This window comes from Emys orbicularis, chromosome 9, assembly GCF_028017835.1.
Source record: "Emys orbicularis isolate rEmyOrb1 chromosome 9, rEmyOrb1.hap1, whole genome shotgun sequence".
Taxonomy (NCBI): Eukaryota; Metazoa; Chordata; order Testudines; family Emydidae; genus Emys; species Emys orbicularis.
In genome coordinates, this window is record NC_088691.1 from 107,053,649 (window position 1) to 107,076,797 (window position 23,149).

Genomic DNA, 23,149 nt, shown 5'->3' on the forward strand with positions numbered 1-23,149 from the left:
TACGCCAGAGAAGGCCAGTGCAATTGCTCTGGATTTATGCTGGAGTAACTGGCTGCTGATGTGCTGAGACCATTGCCCATCATGCTGACCGATAATTGTATCACCATTTCCTTGTGCACCTCGTCTGTCTCCATCTCTTGTCTCATGTCCTAGACCAGGGGTGGGCAAACTACGGCCTGCAGGCCGGATCCGGCCCCTCAGGGCTTTGTATCCGGCCCGCGAGATTGCCACCCCTGTGGCACCACAGGCCTCCCGCCGCTCCCAGAAGCGGCCGGCACCACGTCTGTGCGGCTCCTGGGGGTGGGGGACAGAGGGCTCCGAGCGCTGCCCTCACCTGCAGGCACCGCCCCCTGCAGCTCCCATTGGCCGGGAACAGGGAACCATGGCCAATGGGAGCTTCGGGGGAGATACCCACAGGCAAGGGCAGTGCATGGAGCCCTCTGCCCCCTCCCCCGCCCAGGGGCCGCAGGGACATGGTGTCGGCCGCTGGCAGACGGCCACCCATCCACAGCCTAGGAAAAACCCTGCCATGCCCTGGTCTGCCTGCACTGTGCCTGCACACACATGCACAGGATAAGCAGCCCCTGCAAACCATGCGTTGTGCCACAGCTCCCTGAGGCACACACTGAATCGCAGCCTGGCCAACACCAGCAAGAGCCACACTCACAGAAAGATCTCAGTCCTCCCACCAGCAAAGGATGGCCACAGACACCATTTAGAACAGGCATGCACTCAGCCATGCCCAGTGCTCCACCCCCCAGCTCTTCAGCCACCCCCTCATGCTGACCCTGTCCAGTTCTGCCTTATCCCATCCTGCAGCCACCAGGTTGCCCTTCCCACACAAAGGGAGCAAACCCCAAGTTCTGCCACTGCAGTTGCCTGCACGTCACAGCGCTGTGCAGCAGAAAACAGCACGCTGGGCCGCAGCCCACCTCACAGCATGGCACCTGTGCTCTGCAGAGAAACCAGTCAGGGAGGTCACGCCTCCCCCCCGCACCTGGCTGGGCCTGGCCCATGGCAGGGCCTGGCTATGGGCAGCCGTTTAGTACTCCAGCGTGCTGCATGCTGCCTCCGCCCTGTGATACCACGTGGGTTGTGCAGCCAGGGCTGTGCACCTTCCCCCATGCGATGGCTCTCAGCCTGCTGGCCACACACCCAGGCCAACACGGCAATCGTGTTCCCCACATCTAGATCCGGGCACCAAAATGAAGCCAGCCTGAGCTCCAGAGATGCAGGGTCCCTGCAGCACCCGCTGGTCCACAGGGCTCGTGGGTGCTCAGCCTCTGGCAGTCAACGTGATGCTGGACTGTGGCATCTCACTTAGCAGCATTGGCCTCCTCGTGTGCTCACAGCCATGGTAACCGCACCCCTGCGCCGGGGAGCCTGCTTTGCCCTGGGCCCCTTGGATTAGGAGCCTTGTCTAAACACACACGTGCCTGCCAGAGCTTAGCACCGGGACAGCCAGAAGCTTCAGCAGCAGCCTTCTCCGTGACCAGGCATGGCTAGAGCAGGAGTCAAGTCAGAGGCCAGAACCCAAGGTCGGAGCTGAAGGCAGAAATCAGGGAAGTGCCAGGACTGGGTTACCTGGTCTGAGGCAGGGCTGGGGACAGGCAAGCACAGAACCTCTTCCAGCTGCAGCAAACACTGTGAGCAGCTACTGAACTGCTCCTGCTTAAGAGCCGGTCTGCTGCCTTCTCCAACCAACCGGCTGAAGCCAATCAGGCAGCCTGCTACAGCCCGCTGCACTCCTTAGGTGCCCTGCACTGCTCTATCTGCCATTTGCCTGCACGCTGGGACGTGCTGCGCCGGTTTGTGACCATGACACGAACATGAACATACCTGGGAGCAGTGGCCGAGGGCCAGGCATTCCTGGGATCAGTCACTCGTGTGCAATGGCGCTCCTGCCTTTGGATGCCCTCTGCTTGCAGCAGCTCATGAATGCTGTGCTGTGTGCTCAGTGTGGGGCATCTCTGTTCTCACCTGTGCTGTTCAACACTCTGCTCCGTGGGCTTGTTGCTCTCTGTGCCAGCCATGGCCTGCACCAAGGAGATGCTGTCCCGGAGACCAACACCGGCTCTGTCTGACCACGACCCTGCCATGCTGGAGCCTGCCCCAGCACTGCCGTACGCTGGTGCCGGTGCCGTTCCCTCCAGGACTGCACTGCCCATGGCCACATCCTGTGTCCAGACAGCAGATGCTGCCCTGTCGGGATCCCATCAGTCAGAGTCGCTTGTGATGGCTCCTTGGGGCTGCCACCCTCCCTTTATTCCCTTCCTGCCTCTATTCAGTCACATACCCCCAGGGTCGCCACTGACCGCTCCGGGAGGCAGCACTTCGCAGCCCTGGGGCCAGAGTGACAGTGAAGTTGCTGCTCCAGATTGCTGCAGTTCACTCGTGCTACGGGGCCTCCTCTAGGCCAGTATTGATATTTCAGCCTGGCCTCTCAGTGGCTGAGCCTCCTGCCGCCTGCCCCCCCGGCCAGTGTCCACCTTGCACCTACAAGCCCCGAGAGCAGCTTCCCACAACTTCTTTCCTGGGGCTGCTCCCCAGCACCCAGGTGTGTATGCGTTGGGGAGAGACAGAGTGCTAGGCTCACCTCCTTCTGAGCTGGCCACACCCGGTCTGCCCCGTGTGGCTCTCATCCTGAGCTGCCCATCCTGCTCAACGCATGAGGTGGGGCTGATCTTTCAGAGGTGCTGAGTCTGTTCCACAGACATTGCTCTTATTTGCTGTCCTGGGGGCTCTGCCCTTCTAAAATCTGGCCCGAGGGCAGGATCATGGGACTGACTTGTTCCCCCCATGTATCCTGTGCTGCTTCCCATGGTATGGGGCATGGCTTCTGGTATGCCTTTCCATGGGCACGCAACCCCCAGCAGGTTGATCCACTTCCCCCCATGTGGCAAAGAAATCTACAGGCGATACAATGGGGAGTAGGGGAGACACCCTGATTGTGGGAGTGCATTGCCCTCGCTGCAGGACCAGCTGCTCTTTTGTTAAAGCGGAGTTCTGCTCCACTCTGCTAGAACAGCAGCTGCTTTCCAAGTCGTATTTGGGCCACGCATGCTCCCAGGGCCGGCTTCAGCTTTTCTGCCGCCCCAAGCACCTGCTTCCTTAGTTGGTGCCTGGAGCCAGCCCTGCATGCTCCAGCCTCCGGGGTGCTGCCTGCACAAGGACAAGGATTTTGCTCCAGGATGAATAATTTGTGGCATTCCACAAAAACCCTTTTTGTTTAGCAGCCCCGCCGCAAAATGTGTCATTAGCAGCAGCACCTGGGCCTGCCTCATTTCCAGCAAGCACTTTATGTAGGACTTTGCCTGTGGAATCTATAACTCACGCTGCACCAGCCTCTGAATCACACAGCATTCAATCAGCTCAGCTGCACAGGAAACAAAGGGAAGTGCTGCATGCCAGGGATCCGGATTTGATGGGCTCCTTTAGGGAGCAGGGGAGACTGCAGCCCTGGCTGAGCACGCATGTAAATCTGCTGGATCCTACGCGTTCGTTTGCTTAATGTGGAGGAGACAAAGGCGGAAGAGTGTCCAAATGGGAAACATCCCACGGAGCTCAGAGCTCGACGCGTGGGACACTGGGACCTGATTAGGAAACAGGTTTGTGTTCTTGGTTCACTGGATCTGGAGTGTCAGTTTGCTGAGCTGCCCCCAGGGGCTGCCTGCTTTCAGCACCTCCCTTTCCAGCTTCACACCATCAGGGTGATACACAGTGGTGGTGTAGCCAGGTCACTCCCAGGATATGAGGGAGGTAATATCTTTTATTGGACCAACGTCTGTTGGAGAGAGAGGCAAGCTTTCGAGCCATACAGAGCTAATGAAGATAAAAGACATTCCTCACCCACCCTGTCTCTCTAATGGTCGTATTCATGACGTATTTTAATTAGTATCTGACCTAAATCAGCTCTGCTGAATTCGGTCACCAGGGCCCCAGCTGCTCCTGGCACCTGGGGCTGGGCACACAGCTCACGTCAGCCAAAGAGGACCAAGCCCTCAAGACGCATCAGAAGCAGGGCTTGCCCCAGCCATCATGGAAATGCAGCAGCCTCTTAGCAGGGCTCAACAACGTTACCACAGCTGATACCACGCAGTCCTCTGGGAGCAAACCCCAGTGCACGTGCCCCAAGTGATGTGTGCCTCACAGTGTCACTGGGCTGCGCCCCCAGGGCCTGCAGGCTGACGGCTGCAGGGATGTGCCACCAGACACTGGAGAACGTGGGCTCCCAGAATACCAGCCCCTTTGTTTCCAGCTCCCCTGGCAGCCCCAGGGCCCACATCCACCACAAGTGACCTAAGCTAGCCCTGCCAAGGCAGTCCCTGAGTTCACAGGGACGAGGACTGCTTGCCTGGACTCTCCCCTTGACGTCAGCCCATAAGCAGGCAGAATCTAATCTCTGCATGAGCTGCAGGCACCTGGCAGCGTCTCCCCAAGAGAAGCCACAGAGACTGGCCCCCAAAGCCAGCATGCCCGTGCAATCCTATGCTGCCTGCAGCCCTGGCTGGAGAAGGCACCTGCCTGGACTCAGAGATGTGGGGCTGAGTCAGCCCCTTAGCCAGATCCCAGCCCACCAAACCAGAGCTCACCTCACGTGGCGTGTAAAGACAGCGAGAAGCTCACAGGCCCCTGCGCCAGGGTCAGTAAAACCCTCGGCCAAAGGTCACGACAGCCCCAGGCTCACCCTACAGCAGGACTTGGCGATGGACGAGGCAGGAGAGCGGGAGATTGCCAGGAGTCTGTGTGCACAGATGTAGCCAGGATCCTTTCCTCTTCCCCCAGAGAACCATGGACACAATGGGGGGAGCTAGCAGCCATGGCTCAGTGCACCTTGGGGTGACCGTCTCTCTCCCCCAGCAAAGGCCTCAGTGGGACCCCCAGAGCAGGCTAGAAGGGTGCAGGCAAGAGGCAGTTAAAACCTGCTCTCAGCTGGAACCCATGTGGCCCAAATTAATCTCCTTGACCAGGACGGAGGAGCAGGGGGAGCTGGTATGTATGCAGACTGCCCCAACAACCCGCAGTGGGGGGGCCTTTATGTCCATGTGCTCAGGGTTCTCAGAGAGCGGGACAGACGCATGGCCCCTTGCTGCAGCCCGCATGCATTAGCAGGGCTGCTGTGATACAGTATTGGCTTTTCTCACAGCCAGGGCTAGACAGACGCAAATGGCGTGTAATGTAATATTTTTCTGTATAATAGAATTTGTAGCTGTTGCTCATTGTCAACCAAAGCAGCATTTCTGTTCAGAAGCCCAGAGGGTGCGCGGCTAGGATCCCTTGGTTCTGTACAACAGCATTAGATATTAGCTTCATGTTAGCAAAGGACTGATTCCATGTAGAAGATTTCACTGCTCGGAGATTCTCTCTCACTCGCTCAAATGCCTGCGTTGGACAAAGAAACACACAGTCACTTTCCTGTCGTTCAACCACTTCCTGTAACGCTTGTGCAATCAGACCTAGGAAGTGATTTTACATGCAGTGGGCCAAGCTTTCAGTACTGGCTCCATGTGCATACAGCAAGCAGACACTATCATTGTGCAGCCGCACGTGTATTCAGTCAGAAATCCCCTTGATGCTCCGGTACCAGAGATCAGTCACCTCCTCCAGCCCGTGCAATGCTTGTGACAGGAGCTAGGGTCCCTGAGCTGGACAGGCAGAGATCCAGAATTCACACTTGAGCTGTTACAGTGACAACAATGACAGAGAAACCGAAGCCAGTGTCACAGGTCAGTGCAACCGCACCTGTATTCCCCCTCCATAGGACGTACGGTATTAGGGTGACCAGGTGTTTGTTTTTTTACTGGAACATCCGGTCGAAACGGGACCCTGGCGGCTCCAGTCAGCACTGCCGACCGGGCCGTTAAAAGTCCGGTCGACAGTGCTGCCCGGCTAAGGCAGGCTAGTCCCTACCTGTTCTGACACCATGCTGCACCCCAGAAGTGGCCAGCAGGTCTGGCTCCTAGGCCGGGGGGGCCACAGGGCTCCACGCGTTACCCACACTTCGATCACCGGCTCCGCAATCCCATTGGCCAGGAACAGGCCAATGGGAACTGAGGGGGGGTGTCTGCGGGCGAGAGCCATGCAGAGCTGCCTGCGTACCTCTGCCTAGGAGCCGGACCTGTTGCTGGCTGCTTCAGCTGCTGGTGCGGCAGATCAACACCCCTCACATAGCCATGGCCCTGCGCAGACCACGCGGCAGATCAATACCCCTTATGTAGCCAGCACTGAGCCCGCGGGGGCCGAGGCAGCATATTGTACGTGGGTGCTGGGCGCATGGAGGGCATGCAGGGCTCTCGTGCAGGGCGCCCAAGGCATGCGGGGGGGGGGAGGGCCTCAGGGCACACGGAGAACAGGTGGAGAGGCGCCCAGGGGGCCACACGGGGCTCTCATACAGGCTGTGCATGGGGGAGCTGAGGGCACGTGGGGGGACATGTGGGGCTCTCATGCAGGGGGCCCAGGGCGTGCCCAGGGTGCGTGGGGGGGCCCAGGGCGTGTGTGGGGCCCAGGGCGTGTGTGGGGCCCAGGGCACGCACACTGGCCATGCAGGGCTCTCTTGCAGGGACTGGCAGCAAGCTCACAGCAGGGCTTGTGTGTTGACAAGCCCATACGCCTGCCACAGCGAGTGAACCAAACCCGGCCCCTCAGCCGCCCGTAGCCTACCTCGTGGCTCCACGTTTGACACAAGAGCTTCTCGTGCTCAGCGGTGGGTTGTCCCAGAGACAGAGAGCGGCTGGCCCTGCGGAGACAAGATGGTGGCCACGAGGGAAGGGCCACAGGGACAGGACTTTGTGAGCGCAGAAAATGCACTTGTCAGAACGGGTTTGAGCAGTAACACGGAACAAGCCCAGCCATACAGCATCGTCCCAAAGCGACCGGGTTCCAGAGGACAGGAGTGGACTCCCCTGCTTCCCTGGGCCCCTCCGTGGAGAATGAGCCCTGCGTGCAGGTGTGGCATGTCCCACTCACTCCGCCATGCTCACCCCGGCACCAGCGGCTGGGCTCCGACCGTGTATTAGAGACGCCTGACTGGGAGAGCAAAGGCACATTCCTGGCCTTCGAGGGACACGGGGTCTCACTCAGTTTTGTTTGGCTTCCCAGGTGCTACAGGGATGAGTACATTTGATGGGTCAGGCAGCTCTCCTGCCGCCGCGCTCTCTGCACTGGCTCCTGGGGCAGACAATCTATTGGGGCAGGGACAAGCAAGTGCCCACAAGCTCCTCCCGCAGCCGGGGAGGGTCAGCTTAAGCCAAGCGGTGGGCAGCCCAGACCAGGAACGGCGTTCCCAAGCACTCGCTCTCCTCTGCTAGCCACACGTACCTGGAGATCACCACAGCCATGGCATAGATGTCAATGGCAGCGTCGGCCACGCGTTTCAGATGAAACTGTTCGTCTGGGAGAAGAGACTTTGGTGAGAGGGGGCGTGTGTGCACACGCGTGTGTTACGCTAGTGAAAATTAACAGCAGCTCAGCAGAACTTGCACGGAAACCAGCGAACCGGCTCTCACCACACAGATACACTGGCAGGCCAGAAACTGCTACAAGGACCCACCCACCGACTGGACACCCTGGGAGGGGGCGTGATGCCGCCGGAGCCTGGCATGGGGAGCTCACTTGGCTGATTGGCTCTAACACGCAGACTGGAGCGTTCTCCTGAGCCAAATGCTCAACAGCACACTGCTGTGCGGCCCCAGCCCCCAAAGAATTAAACAAACGGACAGACCCACCGGCCAATCACTTCTGGTGCCCCTGTGGTATCCTGGCTGCCCCGGGTGCTAATGAAATGTCATGTGCATGCTGAGGGCAGGGTATGAATAGTGTACAGCTGTTCAGGAGCCCCGGGAGGCCATCAGCATCAGGCCAGGACACAGACCCTGGCCTGCAGAGCTTTGTGGTGGCTTTTGGATGCAGAGCAGGCACACAGGGCTACTCAGACACCCCAGCTGCACCGCAGTCCTGCAGCCCAGCGATGCTCCAGGCTGGCACGGGGGGAGCTTTCACCCTGGCATGCCGCAGTGAGGAGACCCATCTCAATCCCCAAGGGATAGATGCACACCACCTAGGCCTGTATTCAGAGAGAGGTGCGGTGGGCAGAGCAAGGAGTGTGTCACGGGAAGGAATTCAGAGGGGAAATGGGGAGAGGATGAAGGGGAGAGAAGAGAGCGTTGCAGAAGGTGACTGAAGCACTGCTCCCGGAGCACACCCTGCCCTGGCTCAGCACCCAGGTGACAGGCTTTACAACAGGCCAAATGGCGGGAATGTCCTTTAACATCATCTGATGGCTGGTTAGAAGCGGGCTGACAGCAGCCGAAGAGGCACCCACCTATCACCTTCTCGCCATACTTCAGCAGGAGGCTCTCAACAGCTTCACCAAACAGGTCAATGGCCTTCGTCACCTTTACATGGACACAGAAGAGCAGTTCATTTCCTTTCCAAACAGCTGTAACCTTTCAGCAACCACGGAGCCTGCTGAGCCCTCTGGGGGTCAGGGAGCAGCGCTGGGAAAAGCGCGTCCAGCACAGGGCACAGGGCTGGATCCTGGGGGCCAGTCGCGCTGTGCTCGGACCTGGAGGTGAATTGGCACTAAGCCACTTTCCAGCCCCAAGCCTGGAGCTGGTTCAGCCCTCAGCACGACTTTGAGCAGCCTCAAAGCTGCCGCAACTTCCACTGGCAGGACTGGCCTTCGGGGGCCGCTCTACCTTGCTGAGCACAAGGCGCTCCTGCCCCGCCCCCATACCACGAGGGCTGGGAGCACGCGGTATGAAGGCAGCTATGGCTGCTCTACAACACCCAAGGATTCTTTTGGCCAGGGGATCCCCCAGCTGCCCCCTGGAGCAGGCCATGTGCTTTCTGCTGCCTGAGCAACACAAAACACCCAGGCGGGCGCTGGGGACTGGCTCTCTGGGTGTCACTGAAACTCAGAAATCAGGTTTCGGCTGGGGAGCTGGCGCTCAGGAACCCAGTGACATAGGACGCCAGGGTCCCAGCCGAGCTGCTGAGGGTTTGGGGTCCTCTGAAGACCAGAAACCACCATCACAACTGGGCCCTTGGGGAGATGCTCAGCACCGAGGCCTGTAAAGGAATGAGCCATGGAGACAGAATGGCCATCTCGCCCCTCAAGGGCACAGCTCAATCACTTTGGCAGGGCAGTATGCATAGGTGCTGGAACTAGGGGTGCTGCCACACCCCCTGGCTTGAAGTGGATTCGATTATATAGAGGGTTTGCAATTTGGTTAATGGCTCTCAGCACCCCCATTGTACACATTGTTCCAGCACCCCCGGCGGTACGTGGGGACGCTTGCCTCCTATACTGGCAGCTTTGTCTTGTGGGTCTCCATGTACGCTTTGCCTACAATTTCTTTTATCTTAGATGAAGGGGAAACAACAAGAATGAAATAAAGCAAAACCCCCAGGAGAAAGTACAGCCCCTACAAGAAAACAGAGAGAGAGAGAGAAAGAGAGAGAGAGTGTGTGTGTATCCGTGTCCATATTCATGTGTGTCCATTTGTGTGTGCATCTCCATCCATGTGTGTCCCTCTGTAGCACTGTGAGTGATGTAATGTGCTTAGAGATCCGCTGATGCCAAATGCTACTAAAAAGGCAAATTATTATTATTGTGCCAGAGACAACAAATCTGACAAATCAGACTGACAAATCCGAAGGAGTGAAATGACAGCTGGGCAATGGTATTTTAAAAGTGAAAATGATGTTTCAGTCTGAATCGGAAAGTTCACATTTAGCAAAGACTTCATTCAAAACACAGGCTTTCAGGTTCATTCCTAACTGTAGGCTAGAGAAACATTCCTTGCATGAACTTCGTCTAAAGCAGATGCTAGATGAATGCTGTGAATCACAAAAACATCATCACTGGTGAGCAGACTCTGTCATGAAAATTATTTGCTTTAACGCTAAAAATGCAAGAAACATACAAAAGAATTCAGACTATGTAAGAGTCAGGCCCTGCAGCACTGGAGATGACAGCAGTTTTACCAACAACTCCAACAGCTGCAGGGTCGGGCTCTGAGAAATAAATCTTTCAGAAAGAATTCCCTTACCAGGTGTGCACTGTTGTCCAGGCCTGGGTGAACGATTCCCTCCAGAGACAAGCCAGTGGGAATCCCAACTTTACTGCAAAGGGAGAAAAGAGATGAGCAAAAAAATGAAAAGACAAAGGGTTTAAAACACAACTCAGCAGCTCATCCCGGAGCACCTGCACGGCAGTCACTGGGGACTACTCTGCACTACGAAGTTAGGTTCGCTTAACTCCGTCGCTATGGGCAGTGAAAAATTCACACCCTATGCGGTGTAGCTAAGCCGACCTACGCCTGGTGCAGACAGCGCTAGGTGAAAGGAAGAATTCTTCCATCGACCTGGTTACCGCCTCTCGGGGAGGTGGATTTACTACAGCGAGGGAAGAGCCCCTTCTGTCACTGTAGTAAGTGTCTTTATCGATGCTGCCATGTTCCTAGTGTAGACATTCCCTGGAGCTGGAGGTAAAACAGGGGTGAATTTGGCCCAGTATCATTTCAACAACTCATCTCTAAGGTTCACTCCTACCATAAGAGTTTGAGTTCAAACAACTGCAGCTAAACCTGGCAGTGCATGATCTCCAGGAAGTGCCCATACCAAGGTCAGCCTTTCTACATGAACAGTTTCCCACACCTTTATGACATGACACATGCGATGCGCCATGCACGCCATTCTGGACACAGGACATTAGGTCTGACCTTGCAAAGTCCCACTGAGGTAGCAAAGTGCGAACACTTAAATGGACACTTGGCCAGACCACCTGGTCTAACACCCCAACAAGGGGCGCCGGAACTGGGGGGGCCAGGCTGGCAGCTGGAGCCCAGGCAGCTGTGGGGGAGCCACAGACCCTCCACCTGCCCTGGGGGTGAGGACACGGGCTGGGAACAGCTCTCGGGCCCTCCCACTCTGGGCAGGTGGAGGGTCCACAACTCCCTGGCAGAGCTCTGGCTTCCAGCTTGGCCAGGGGCGGGGCCTCAGGGAGAGGAGGGGGAAGGGGTGGGGCCATAGAGGGGCAGGGGGCCGGGGCCCCCCACTTTTGGGAAGGCTATGCTGTCCCTGACCTCAACTCTTGCAAAAAGGGCTATAGGCAGGTGTGACACCCTGACACCCCAATATTCACCACTGTAATGTAATTAGGATATGTTTTGTACAAAGTATGTCTTGTGAGGTATCATTCTAAAAGTCTTGATCTGCTAGACATTAATCTCTCATTGGATTGTATGTGCTATCGTCGTATGTGAAGTTATGAAGTTTGGCTATGTATGTGTTACTGAAACATGTTGTGAGGTTGAAAACACCCACAAGCAACCTTTCAGGTACAACAGTAAAAAGGCCAAACAATGTTAATGGCTTATCGAGGAAATGCACACAAGCACAAGGATTACCCCAGGAACTGTGTACAACAGAAACCGCTCAGCGATAGCACTACACAATGGGAACTGTCTGACCCAAGTCACAGCAAAAGAGCTTTCCAGCAAGTGGGAAGAAGATATAAAAGGATGACAATGACATCATGAGGGTACCTCACTCTCCCTGCAGCAACACACCTGGAAACACCTAAGGGGCAAGGACTGAACTGTGGGAAGTGATGGTCCCAGGCTAGAAGGATTTTTAGCCTGTGTATGAAAACCTGGCAAAGCTAAGGCAACTTGTGCCTTAAGAATTCCAGCCTGTTTATCACTCAGGGTGAGAATTTGCTAATTTATATCTTCCCCATCTAGTGTGTTAAGCTCAGTTTGCGGTTTTGTTTATTTACTAGGTAATCTGCTTTGATCAGTTTGCTATCACTTATAATCACTTAAAATCTATCTTTTGTAGTTAAGAACTTGTTTTTGTTGTCTCTACAACCAGTCTGTGGAATTCATAACTGGGAGGCAAAACATTGTGCATATCTTCCTCCCCATTGAGGGAGGGGGCGAATTTCAATGAGCTTATGCTGTATAGTTCTCTGTGCAGCGGAAGACTATACAATTTGGGGTTTACACCCCAGAGGGAGTGTGCACTTGTGTGCTGAGCAGTTCCTTAGCTGAGCTCTCCCATGCAGAGCTGATCTCAGCATGTGTGTGAATATAGCTGCAGCTGGGTGTGTCTCTACCTGTGTGTGTGCTGGAAGGGGGCTTGAGAGCCTGTCAGAGCAGCACAGAGTAAAGGGGAACCCAGGCTGGGACAGGCGGGTTCAGTGGTATCCCAGTTCCAAGTGGCACCCCAGGGGGAACCAATCACAGGCGGGTTGCCAACTTGGTAATATTTAAAAAACTGACACTTCAGCAGCTGGTCTGAAAGGAGGCACCGTCAGCGTCACAGCGCCCCTGGTGCTGTGCTGGAGGACTGGCTTACTATCAAGCCTCTGCTCTCGCATCGCAAGCATCACTTCTGGTTTCACTGCATGCTCTCAGGACCAGAGGCGCTGGAACTAAGGATGCTGGGGGTGCTACTGCACCCCCGGCTTGAAGTGGTGTTCATCATAGACAGGGTTTACAGTTTGCAGGGTTCATCATTTACAGGGTTTACAGTTTGGTTCAATGGCTCTCTGCACTCCCGTCATACATATACATTATTCCAGCGCCCCACCAGCGGAAGCAGCGTGTTATTTTACACCACTGGAACTGAAAGGCAAATGGTGACAGGTTCTCTGTGCTGCTTACCGCTTTGCTCTCATCCCGATATCTTTTAGGATGGTCTCAGTTTTCCCGGATGGATTCATGATAGTTGTTCGCAGATTCTTTAACTGGACCCCAGCATACTGAAAATGTTTTAAAAATGATTAAAGGAATTTAATTACACACAATCTTAGGGGTACACCTACAAAAGGACATGTTCAGGATGAGACACAAGGGATTGCTACAGCAGGTTCAGAGTTGTACCGGGCATCTCTGGGTTAACTATACAGTAGCGCAGGGGTTCTCAAACTGCAGGTCGGGACCCCTCAGGGGGGCACGAGGTTATTACGGGGGGGGGGGAAGAGGGGAAGCTGTCAGCCTCCACCCCAAACCCCACTTTGCCTCCAGCATTTATAATGGTGTTAAATATATAAAAAAGCGTTTTTAATTTATAAGGGAGGTCGCACTCAGAGGCTTGCTATGTGAAAGTACAAAAGTTTGAGAACCACTGCAATAGCGAAATATGAAAATCTACAACTTTATTTTCTGCAACTAAACTATATTTCAGGGCCTTAGCTCAGTGAAACAGCTTGCTTGGATTCATGAAGAAACATTTCTGAATTACAACATTACACAGTACACAGATTTCTGTCCATCCACCTAAGTATTTGTATATACTGCACTCACAACAAGGGCTCCATTAACTGAAGAAGAGAACAAAGTCTATAGCATTAAAAATTGAGATGGGGACGTGTCTAAGATAGGTGACAAATCTGAGGAACTGTCCCCTATTGAGGTGTCAACCGAGGAGATTTTGAAACAAACTGATAAATTAAACAGTAATAAGTCACCAGGAGCAAGTGGTATTCACCCAAGAGTTCTACAGAAAGTCAAATACAAAACTGCAGAACTACTAACTGCGGTATGTAACTTGTAATGTAAATCAGACTTTGTACCAGATGACTGGCAGATAGCTAATATAACACAGTTTATTTTAAAAAGGCTCCAGAGGCAATCGTGGCAATTACAGGCTGGTAAGCCTAACTTCAGTACCAGTCCAATTGGTTGAAACTATAGTAAAGAACAGAATGATCAGACACATAGATAAACACAATATTTTGGCAAAGAGGCAACACAGCTTTTGGAAAGGGAAATCATGCCTCACCAACCTCTTAGAATTCTTTGAGGGTGTCGACAAGTATGTGGACAAAGATGATCCAGTAGATAGAGTATACTTGGGCTTTCAGAAAGCCTTTGACAAGATCTCACACTAAAAGCTCTTAAGCAAAGTAAGCAGTCATGGAATAAGAGGGAAAGTCCTCTCATGGATCAGAAACGGGTTAAAAGATAGGAAACACAGGGTAGGAATAAAGGGTCAGTTTTCACAGGGGAGAGAGGTAAATAGCGGGGTCCCCCAGGGATTTGTACTGGGATTAGAGCTGTTAGACATATTCATAAATGATCTGGAAAAGGGAGTGAACGGTGAGGTGGCAAAGTTTTCATTTGATACTAAATTACTCAAGATAGTTAAGTCCAAAGCAGACAGTGAAGAGTTACAGAGGGATCTCACAAAACTGTGTGACTGGGCAACAAAATGGCAGATGAAATTAAATGCTTATAAGTGCAAAGTAATATACACTGGAAAACATAATCCCAAGTACACATACAAAATGATGGGGTCTAAATGAGCTGTTACCACTCAATAAATATGTTGGAGTCATTGTGGATAGTTCTATGAAAACATTTGCTCAATGTGCAGCGACAGTCAAAAAAGCTACCAGAATTTCAGGAACAATTAGGAAAGGGATAGATAAGAAGACAGAAAATTCCATAATGCCAGTATAAAAATCCATGGTATGCCCACACCTTGAATACTGCATGCAGTTCTGGTCGCTCCATCTCAAAAAAGATAAATTAGAATTGGGGAAAGTACAGAGAAGGGCAACAAAAATGTTTATGGTTATAGAACAGCTATGAGGAGAGATTGAAAAGACTGGGACTGTCCATCTTGGAAAAGAGACAAGGGGGGATATGTAGAGGTCTATAAAATCACAAATGGTGTGGAGAAAGTGAATAAGGAAGTATTATTTACTGCTTCACATGGGAACAGCACAAGAGCTGGGTACATTTGTTATTATTTAAGTCAATGGGGCTGAATAAAGAGTGCAGAATTTGGCCCATACCATCAGCAATGGACCTTTGCCACAAAATTCAGATCAGGCTCCAAATTCCAAAACATCCCCCCACCCGCCCTGCCCCTCCTGTCACTGCTCCGGGTGTTCAGACGCAGGGTTTGGTTCAGCCAATTTCATACGGCTCCCTCTAGCCATGAAGCGTGGATCTGGATCTGGGTTTAGATTCAACCCCCAGTGCTGGGACTGTTCGGATCTGAGCACATTTGATTCAGGCCCATCTCTACAGCCCATACTTTATCCTCCCATGCGATTTCGGAGAGGGCTTTCACCAGCAGTGGCTAACGCTCTGTGCTGCGGGTGGGTGCAAGGGGGCTGCGCTGCAGCTGCAAGGTTCATAGCTGACTCTACGAGAATCCCTTCCCCCTGGGGCTCCCAGGGAACATTCTCTGCAGAGGCAGCTCCCCCAGCCTTTGTGCTCCCCCCTGCATCCAGCCAGCCCAGCTAGCCAGTGTGGGGCAGAGGCACAGCCCTGCCCTCATCCCACCCTGGCTTCCCCCCCACACCTTGGAGAGGCTGTTGCTGGTGGAGGCACTAGCACAGTGCAGGGACTCTGCTCCTAGTCCCAGGGCAGATTCCTGGCCCCCTCTCCCAGCTGTGTAGGGCCAGCTGCAACGTGGCCCTGCATGCTCGCTCTGTGCTGGAAAATGCCAAGGCCTTTAAGGGGAGGTATTTGTCCTCAGAAAGCCCCTTACCTCAATGCCCGTCAGTGCCACAAACAAGCGAAGGATATCATTGGTGCCCTCGAAAATGCGGAAAATCCTCAGGTCCCTCAAGACTCTTTCGACACCAGTTTCCTGTGCAAACAAAGGCCTTAATAGACTCAAGTGATCCCAACAAGGGGAGTGCACGCAGCTGCCTTGGCAGAGCACTGCAAGCTTCTGAATACAGCCTTAAAAATGATGCATGTGGTTCTGTTCTTGGTGGATGGAACCAAGCTCGTTTACCTGCATGTATCCCATTCCTCCAAGGACCTGGATGCACTCGTCTGTGACGTACCAGGCTGCTTCCTAAAGATAAAAACATCACAGTGCAATACTTGGGAATGTTTCTAGTCTCGATGTGAAAACTCAGATGTGTCAGCATAATAGCAGTTAGCACAGCGGCTCTGGGCAGTCCTAGGTGGCCTGCGTTTGTTATAATACTGTGATGGCAAGGGTGGTTACCTGTTAGTTACCTGTGCTATATCTCAGATGGGTGCACACCCAGGGCACCAAAACCAGAGACCTTTTTCCCCTTGCAGAACCCCTTGGGGCGGCCCTGGCACATGCCCCAGGCTCGTGTTACCAGGTGACGGTATAAAGGGAGACCCATCCTGAGCCTCCCTCCTTTCTCTCTTACTGGAAATCAGTGAGTTTGACTCCAGTGTAGAGGGGAAGGAGGTGGGTTGTGGGATGGACATGTGCAACACACCTCAAATGACAACAGTCACAGAACAGGTAAGTAGCCATTTTTTCTTCAAGTGATCGCACATCCCCATTCCACATCAGGTGACTCACAAGCACTTTGGCAAGGTCGAGGGTTTGGGAGTCTGTCTGAGCAAGGACTGCAACACCACTCATCCAAACCCAGCACCATCTCTCAGTGCCTGGGAAACAGCTTGGTGTCTAGTGAAAGGAGGCACCAATGACCAGGCTGCAAATCTGCGAAGATCACTAATGTGCACCTGACCCAGGAATGCAGCTCACGCTGCTTGAGCTCTTGTAGAACGCCCTGAAACTCCCAGGCAGAGGGACCTCAGCAATGGCAGAGCACACTAGGGTGCAGGACGAGATCCAGAAAGATAGTCTCTGCCCAGACAGGGTGACCCTTCAGTCTGGCAGACAGAGAAATCAACAGCTGAGGAAACAGCCTAAACTGTTTCGTCTTGTCCAAGTAACAAGCCAACGCCCTTTGGACATCCCAAGCATGGCGCCCTCCTCATCTTCACGAGGCTTCAGAAAAAAGCTCGGTAAGTAGGTAGGCTGATTAAGGTGGAAGTGCAAGACTTCTTTAGTCAGAAATGTAGGGTGAGGAGCAGCGAACAGCAGAGGGGAGCGGCGAACAGCAGAGGCTAACAGAGGGAGTTTGCCTGGGAGCTGTCCGAGAGGAGGTACGCTAAGTGCTGCATTAGGGGGGCTGTTTTGGTGAGTATCCGAGTGTCTGTTGCTGGGACAGTTTGTCAGTTTGACCGTGTGCTTGATTGCTTGCTTGTTTGTTTGAAAAGTGTGAATTGGGAGTGCTTTGTTCCAGGTGGGCCTGACTGGTATATAAGGGCAGTCAGCAGCGAACCAGCTGAGCGGCGAACAGCAGAGGCTAACAGAGGGAGTTTGCCTGGAGAGAGCTCACTGAGGCTTTCATCTGCAGGTTTCTCTGACTAGGTACTGCAACAGCTGAGGAAGCTCTTAAGAGGAAGGGGATATGGAAGGTGAGCAATCAGCTGTTGTAACCTGCACAGGTTGTGCCATGTTTGTCTTTCTTCCACAGGACAGAAGCGACTTTGTCTGTACAAAGTGCAAGCTGGTCTCCATATTGGAAGAGAAGGTTCGAGGTCTGGAGAAACTAGTATCGACTCTGCGTTGCATAAGGGAAAATGAAGATTTCCTGGACAGACGTCAGGAGATGCTTCTACGGCCACAATGTTCTGAAGATTCAGAGCAGGCGCAGCAGGGACAGACGGATGATGAAGAAGTTTGGAAGCATGTGACCTCCAGAAGGAGAAAGAGGAGCGTCCATGTACCAGCAATGGAGATACAGGTGAGCAATCGTTTCCATGTTCTCTCTACAGGTACTAATGCGGAGAGTGGAGTAGATGACCCATCTGAGGGAAGGGAGCAGAAGGAGACTCCACCGATTGGAAGGCATGATATGCACTGTCCTAGGGATGGGGGTTCCACGACCACCACTCCCAAGAGGAGGAGGAGGGTGGTGGTGGTCGGGGACTCCCTCCTCAGGGGGACTGAGTCATCTATCTGCCGCCCCGACCGGAAAAACCGAGAGGTCTGCTGCTTGCCAGGAGCTAGGATACACGATGTGACGGAGAGACTGCCGAGACTCATCAAGCCCTCGGATCGCTACCCCTTCCTGCTTCTCCACGTGGGCACCAATGATACTGCCAAGAATGACCTTGAGCGGATCACTGCAGACTACGTGGCTCTGGGAAGAAGGATAAAGGAGTTTGAGGCGCAAGTGGTGTTCTCGTCCATCCTCCCTGTGCAAGGAAAAGGCCTGGGTAGAGACCGTCGAATCGTGGAAGTCAACGAATGGCTACGCAGGTGGTGTCTGAGAGAAGGCTTTGGATTCTTCGACCATGGGATGGTGTTCCAAGAAGGAGGAGTGCTGGGTAGGGACGGGCTCCACCTAACGAAGAGAGGGAAGAGCATCTTCGCCAGCAGGCAGGCTAACCTAGTGAGGAGGGCTTTAAACAAGGTTCACCGGGGGAAGGAGACCAAAGCCCTGAGGTAAGTGGGGAAATGGGATCCTGGGAGGAAGCACAAGCAGGAGAGCGCAAGAGGGGAGGACTCCTGTCTCATACTGAGAAAGAGGGACGATCAGTGAGTTATCTTAAGTGCCTATACACAAATGCAAGAAGCCTGGGAAACAAGCAGGGAGAACTGGAAGTCCTGGCACAGTCAGGGAACTATGATGCGATTGGAATAACAGAGACTTGGTGGGATAACTCACATGACTGGAGTACTATCATGGATGGATATAAACTGTTCAGGAAGGACAGGCAGGGCAGAAAAGGTGGGGGAGTTGCGTTGTATGTAAGAGAGGAGTATGACTGCTCAGAGCTCCGGTATGAAACTGCAGAAAAACCTGAGTGTCTCTGGATAAAGTTGAGAAGTGTGAGCAACAAGGGTGATGTCGTGGTCGGAGGCTGCTATAGACCACCAGACCAGGGGGATGAGGTGGACGAGGCTTTCTTCTGGCAACTAGCAGAAGTTGCTAGATCGCAGGCCCTGGTTCTCATGGGAGACTTTAATCACCCTGATATCTGCTGGGAGAGCAATACAGCGGTGCACAGACAATCCAGGAAGTTTTTGGAAAGTGTAGGGGACAATTTCCTGGTGCAAGTGCTGGAGGAACCAACTAGGGGCAGAGCTTTTCTTGACCTGCTGCTCACAAACAGGGAAGAATTAGTAGGGGAAGCAAAAGTGGATGGGAACCTGGGAGGCAGTGACCATGAGATGGTCGAGTTCAGGATCCTGACACAAGGAAGAAAGGAGAGCAGCAGAATACGGACCCTGGACTTCAGAAAAGCAGACTTTGACTCCCTCAGGGAACAGATGGGCAGGATCCCCTGGGAGAATAACATGAAGGGCAAAGGGGTCCAGGAGAGCTGGCTGTATTTTAAAGAATCCTTATTGCGGTTGCAGGAACAAACCATCCCGATGTGTAGAAAGAATAGTAAATATGGCAGGCGAACAGCTTGGCTAAACAGTGAAATCCTTGCTGATCTTAAACGCAAAAAAGAAGCTTACAAGAAGTGGAAGATTGGACAAATGACCAGGGAGGAGTATAAAAATATTGCTCAGGCATGCAGGAGTGAAATCAGGAAGGCCAAATCACACTTGGAGTTGCAGCTAGCAAGAGATGTTAAGAGTAACAAGAAGGGTTTCTTCAGGTATGTTAGCAACAAGAAGAAAGTCAAGGAAAGTGTGGGACCCTTACTGAATGAGGGAGGCAACCTAGTGACCGAGGATGTGGAAAAAGCTAATGTACTCAATGATTTTTTTTGCCTCTGTCTTCACAAACAAGATCAGCTCCCAGACTGCTGCACTGGGCAGCACAATATGGGGAGAAGGTGACCAGCCCTCTGTGGAGAAAGAAGTGGTTCGGGACTATTTAGAAAAACTGGACGTGCACAAGTCCATGGGGCCGGATGCGCTGCATCCGAGGGTGCTAAAGGAGTTGGCGGATGAGATTGCAGAGCCATTAGCCATTATTTTTGAAAACTCATGGCGATTGGGGGAGGTCCCAGATGACTGGAAAAAGGCTAATGTAGTGCCCATCTTTAAAAAAGGGAAGGAGGAGGATCCGGGGAACTACAGGCCAGTCAGCCTCACCTCAGTCCCTGGAAAAATCATGGAGCAGATCCTCAACGAATCAATTATGAAACACTTAGAGGAGAGGAAAGTGATCAGGAACAGTCAGCATGGATTCACCAAGGGGAAGTCGTGCCTGACTAACCTAATTGCCTTCTATGATGAGATAACTGGCTCTGTGGATGAGGGGAAAGCAGTGGACGTGTTATTCCTTGACTTTAGCAAAGCTTTTGATACGGTCTCCCACAGTATTCTTGCTGCCAAGTTAAAGAAGTATGGGCTGGATGAATGGACTGTAAGGTGGATAGAAACCTGGCTAGATCGTCGGGCTCAACGGGTAGTGATCAATGGCTCCATGTCTAGTTGGCAGCCAGTTTCAAGCGGAGTGCCCCAAGGGTCGGTCCTGGGGCCGGTTTTGTTTAATATCTTTATTAATGATCTGGAGGATGGTGTGGACTGCACTCTCAGCAAGTTTGCCGATGACACTAAACTAGGAGGTGTGGTAGATACACTAGAGGGTAGGGATCGGATACAGAGGGACCTAGACAAATTAGAGGATTGGGCCAAAAGAAACCTGATGAGGTTCAACAAGGACAAGTGCAGAGTCCTGCACTTAGGACGGAAGAATCCCATGCACAGCTACAGACTAGGGACCGAATGGCTAGGTAGCAGTTCTGCAGAAAAGGACCTAGGGGTCACAGTGGACGAGAAGCTGGATATGAGTCAACAGTGTGCTCTTGTTGCCAAGAAGGCTAATGGCATTTTGGGCTGTATAAGTAGGGGCATTGCCAGCAGATCGAGGGACGTGATCGTTCCCCTTTATTCGACATTGGTGAGGCCTCATCTGGAGTACTGTGTCCAGTTTTGGGCCCCACACTACAAGAAGGATGTGGAAAAATTGGAAAGAGTCCAGCGGAGGGCAACAAAAATGATTAGGGGTCTGGAGCGCATGACTTATGAGGAGAGGCTGAGGGAACTGGGATTGTTTAGTCTCCAGAAGAGAAGAATCAGGGGGGATTTGATAGCAGCCTTCAACTACCTGAAGGGGGGTTCCAAAGAGGATGGAACTCGGCTGTTCTCAATGGTGGCAGATGACAGAACAAGGAGCAATGGTCTCAAGTTGCAGTGGGGGAGGTCTAGGTTGGATATTAGGAAACACTATTTCACTAGGAGGGTGGTGAAGCACTGGAATGCGTTACCTAGGGAGGTGGTGGAGTCTCCTTCCTTGGAGGTTTTTAAGGCCCGGCTTGACAAAGCCCTGGCTGGGATGATTTAGTTGGGAATTGGTCCTGCTTTGAGCAGGGGGTTGGACTAGATGACCTCCTGAGGTCCCTTCCAACCCTGATATTCTATGATTCTATGATGCAAATCAACCTCATCTGTATAGAAAACTACATCTGGAGGGTCAGCACCTAACGCACGCTGCTCTGCTACCCTGCTGGCAGAAGCACCAGGAATGATGCTTTCATGGAAAGATGGAGCAAGGAATGTGGAGCCATAGGTTCAAAAGGTGGAACCATTAGAGCCTGCAACAGCTGTAGGATAAATATGACATTAAAGAGTTGGCGTTACCTTAAGTTTGGTTAAGGAAATATCTGTGCTATGAAGAAAGGCCCCGACTAGCATGTAGAAGGAAGGCCTTGAAAAGAATGAGTGACAAGGCCAGAAGGAATGAGGGAGGGAGGTTCAAAGAATAACTGATGAGATAAGGGGAAGGCAGGGGTGGCTGCGGATGAGGATTACAAAGGTGTGCTCCTGCCCGAGTTTGCATAACACTCTTGGAATCAGAGGGACAGGATTAAAAGCATATAGTAGCTTGTCCTTCCATGACAGCAGGAAATCATCTGATATAGATCCTGGGCTGTGACCTGCTCTGGAACAAAACAGGTGACACTTCCTGTTCAGATGAGTAACCAAGACATCTATTTCTGGTACCCCCACGACTGAAAGATGGATCTTGCAATGTCGGTCTAAGGGACCACTTGTGATTCCTGCTGAATGATCTGCAGAGATGATCTGCCAGGCAGTTCTGAACACCTGGTAGGTGTGAAGCTTTGAGTGTGATTGTATTTTTGATGCAATCCTCAAACCCCCATAGATCTACAGCCTCTGGGCAAAGGCGATCCCACTTGGCACCCCCCTGCCTGTTCACACAGAACACAGCAGCAGTGTTGTCCATGAGGACCTCTACCGTACATTCCTTGATGTGTGGAAGGAAGGCTTGACACGCCATGTGAATAGCTTGTAGTTCCGGAACATTTCTGTGGAAAGAGAGTTCTTGATCTGACCAAAGACCCTGAGTCTGACGGTCTCCTAGGTAGGATCCCCACCCCAGGGATGAAGCATTTGTGACCAATGTCATGGAGGACAGAGTCGAGGAGAAAGGAAACCCTTTGCATACATTGGCAGGGTCCACCCACCAATCTAGGGATGACAAGACGCTTGCAGGTATGTGAGTCAGCATGTCCAATGGATGACGAGATGGTCAGTAGACTGACTTCACCCGCCGTGCATGCCTCTGTGATGCAAAGGCTGCCATGCTGAGTCATGTATGCAAGCTGCCCTGTGCCCCAGAAGTCTCAGGCAATTCCTTCCTGTTGTGCAAGGATGGGCTTTGAGGTCTGCACAGAGGTCCTGTATTGCTTGGACTCTGGCCAGGCACAAGGGTGCTCTTGCTGAAGTCGAGTCTAGATCTGCCCCAATAAGCCTGATTTTCTGCACAGGGATGAGTACTCACTTATCCTTGCCAGAACGAAAGCGTCTCTGGATCTCGTTGATGTCCCTGAATCAACCAGTCATCCAGGTACAGGAATTCCTGGACATCTGGCTTTCTGAGATATGCTGTCGCCAGGGCCATGCACTTTGAAAAGACTCACAGGGCTGAAGATGGACTGAAAGGCAGGACAGTGAACGAATAATGAATGTTGGCCATGATGAACCTTCCTCCTGCGGCTCTGGTGGATGGCCGTGTGGAAATCAGTCAAGTCAAGAGCGGCAAACCAGTCATTGGGATCTAGAGATGGATAACAGAGGCTAGACTTACATGGGGAAATTTTATCTCTTTATGTATTTGTTTATGTTTTGCAGGTGCAAAATAGGTTTGAGTCTTCTCTCAGAAGTAATTGGAATAGAATCCCTTCCCCCAGTGTTGAGGAGGGACTTCTCTGGCTCCCAACTGTAAACCAGACGGTATTTCTTGGATAAGAAAAGTCTTGTGAGATTGGCCCCTGAAAAGGGACTGGGGCTGGGTATCTAGGTACCCTGGCTAGGTAGGGGGAATAGAGACAAACTGCAGGGAATATCC

At 52.7% G+C, this 23,149-nt stretch overlaps 1 protein-coding gene across 1 annotated transcript in view; it reads right to left on the minus strand.

Annotated features, from left to right (window-relative positions):
- Positions 1 to 5,244: 5,244 nt before the first annotated feature.
- The window catches only part of ACADVL (acyl-CoA dehydrogenase very long chain), a 39,708-nt gene continuing 21,803 nt past the window's right edge, over positions 5,245 to 23,149 (minus strand). The window contains exons 12-19 of the mRNA XM_065410876.1: positions 15,766 to 15,828; positions 15,514 to 15,615; positions 12,672 to 12,769; positions 10,053 to 10,125; positions 8,321 to 8,393; positions 7,318 to 7,390; positions 6,661 to 6,736; positions 5,245 to 5,382 (exon numbers count right to left, since the gene is read on the minus strand). Of these exons, the coding sequence (XP_065266948.1) occupies positions 5,245 to 5,382; positions 6,661 to 6,736; positions 7,318 to 7,390; positions 8,321 to 8,393; positions 10,053 to 10,125; positions 12,672 to 12,769; positions 15,514 to 15,615; positions 15,766 to 15,828 (696 nt within the window). The remainder of the gene's footprint in view (positions 5,383 to 6,660; positions 6,737 to 7,317; positions 7,391 to 8,320; positions 8,394 to 10,052; positions 10,126 to 12,671; positions 12,770 to 15,513; positions 15,616 to 15,765; positions 15,829 to 23,149) is intronic.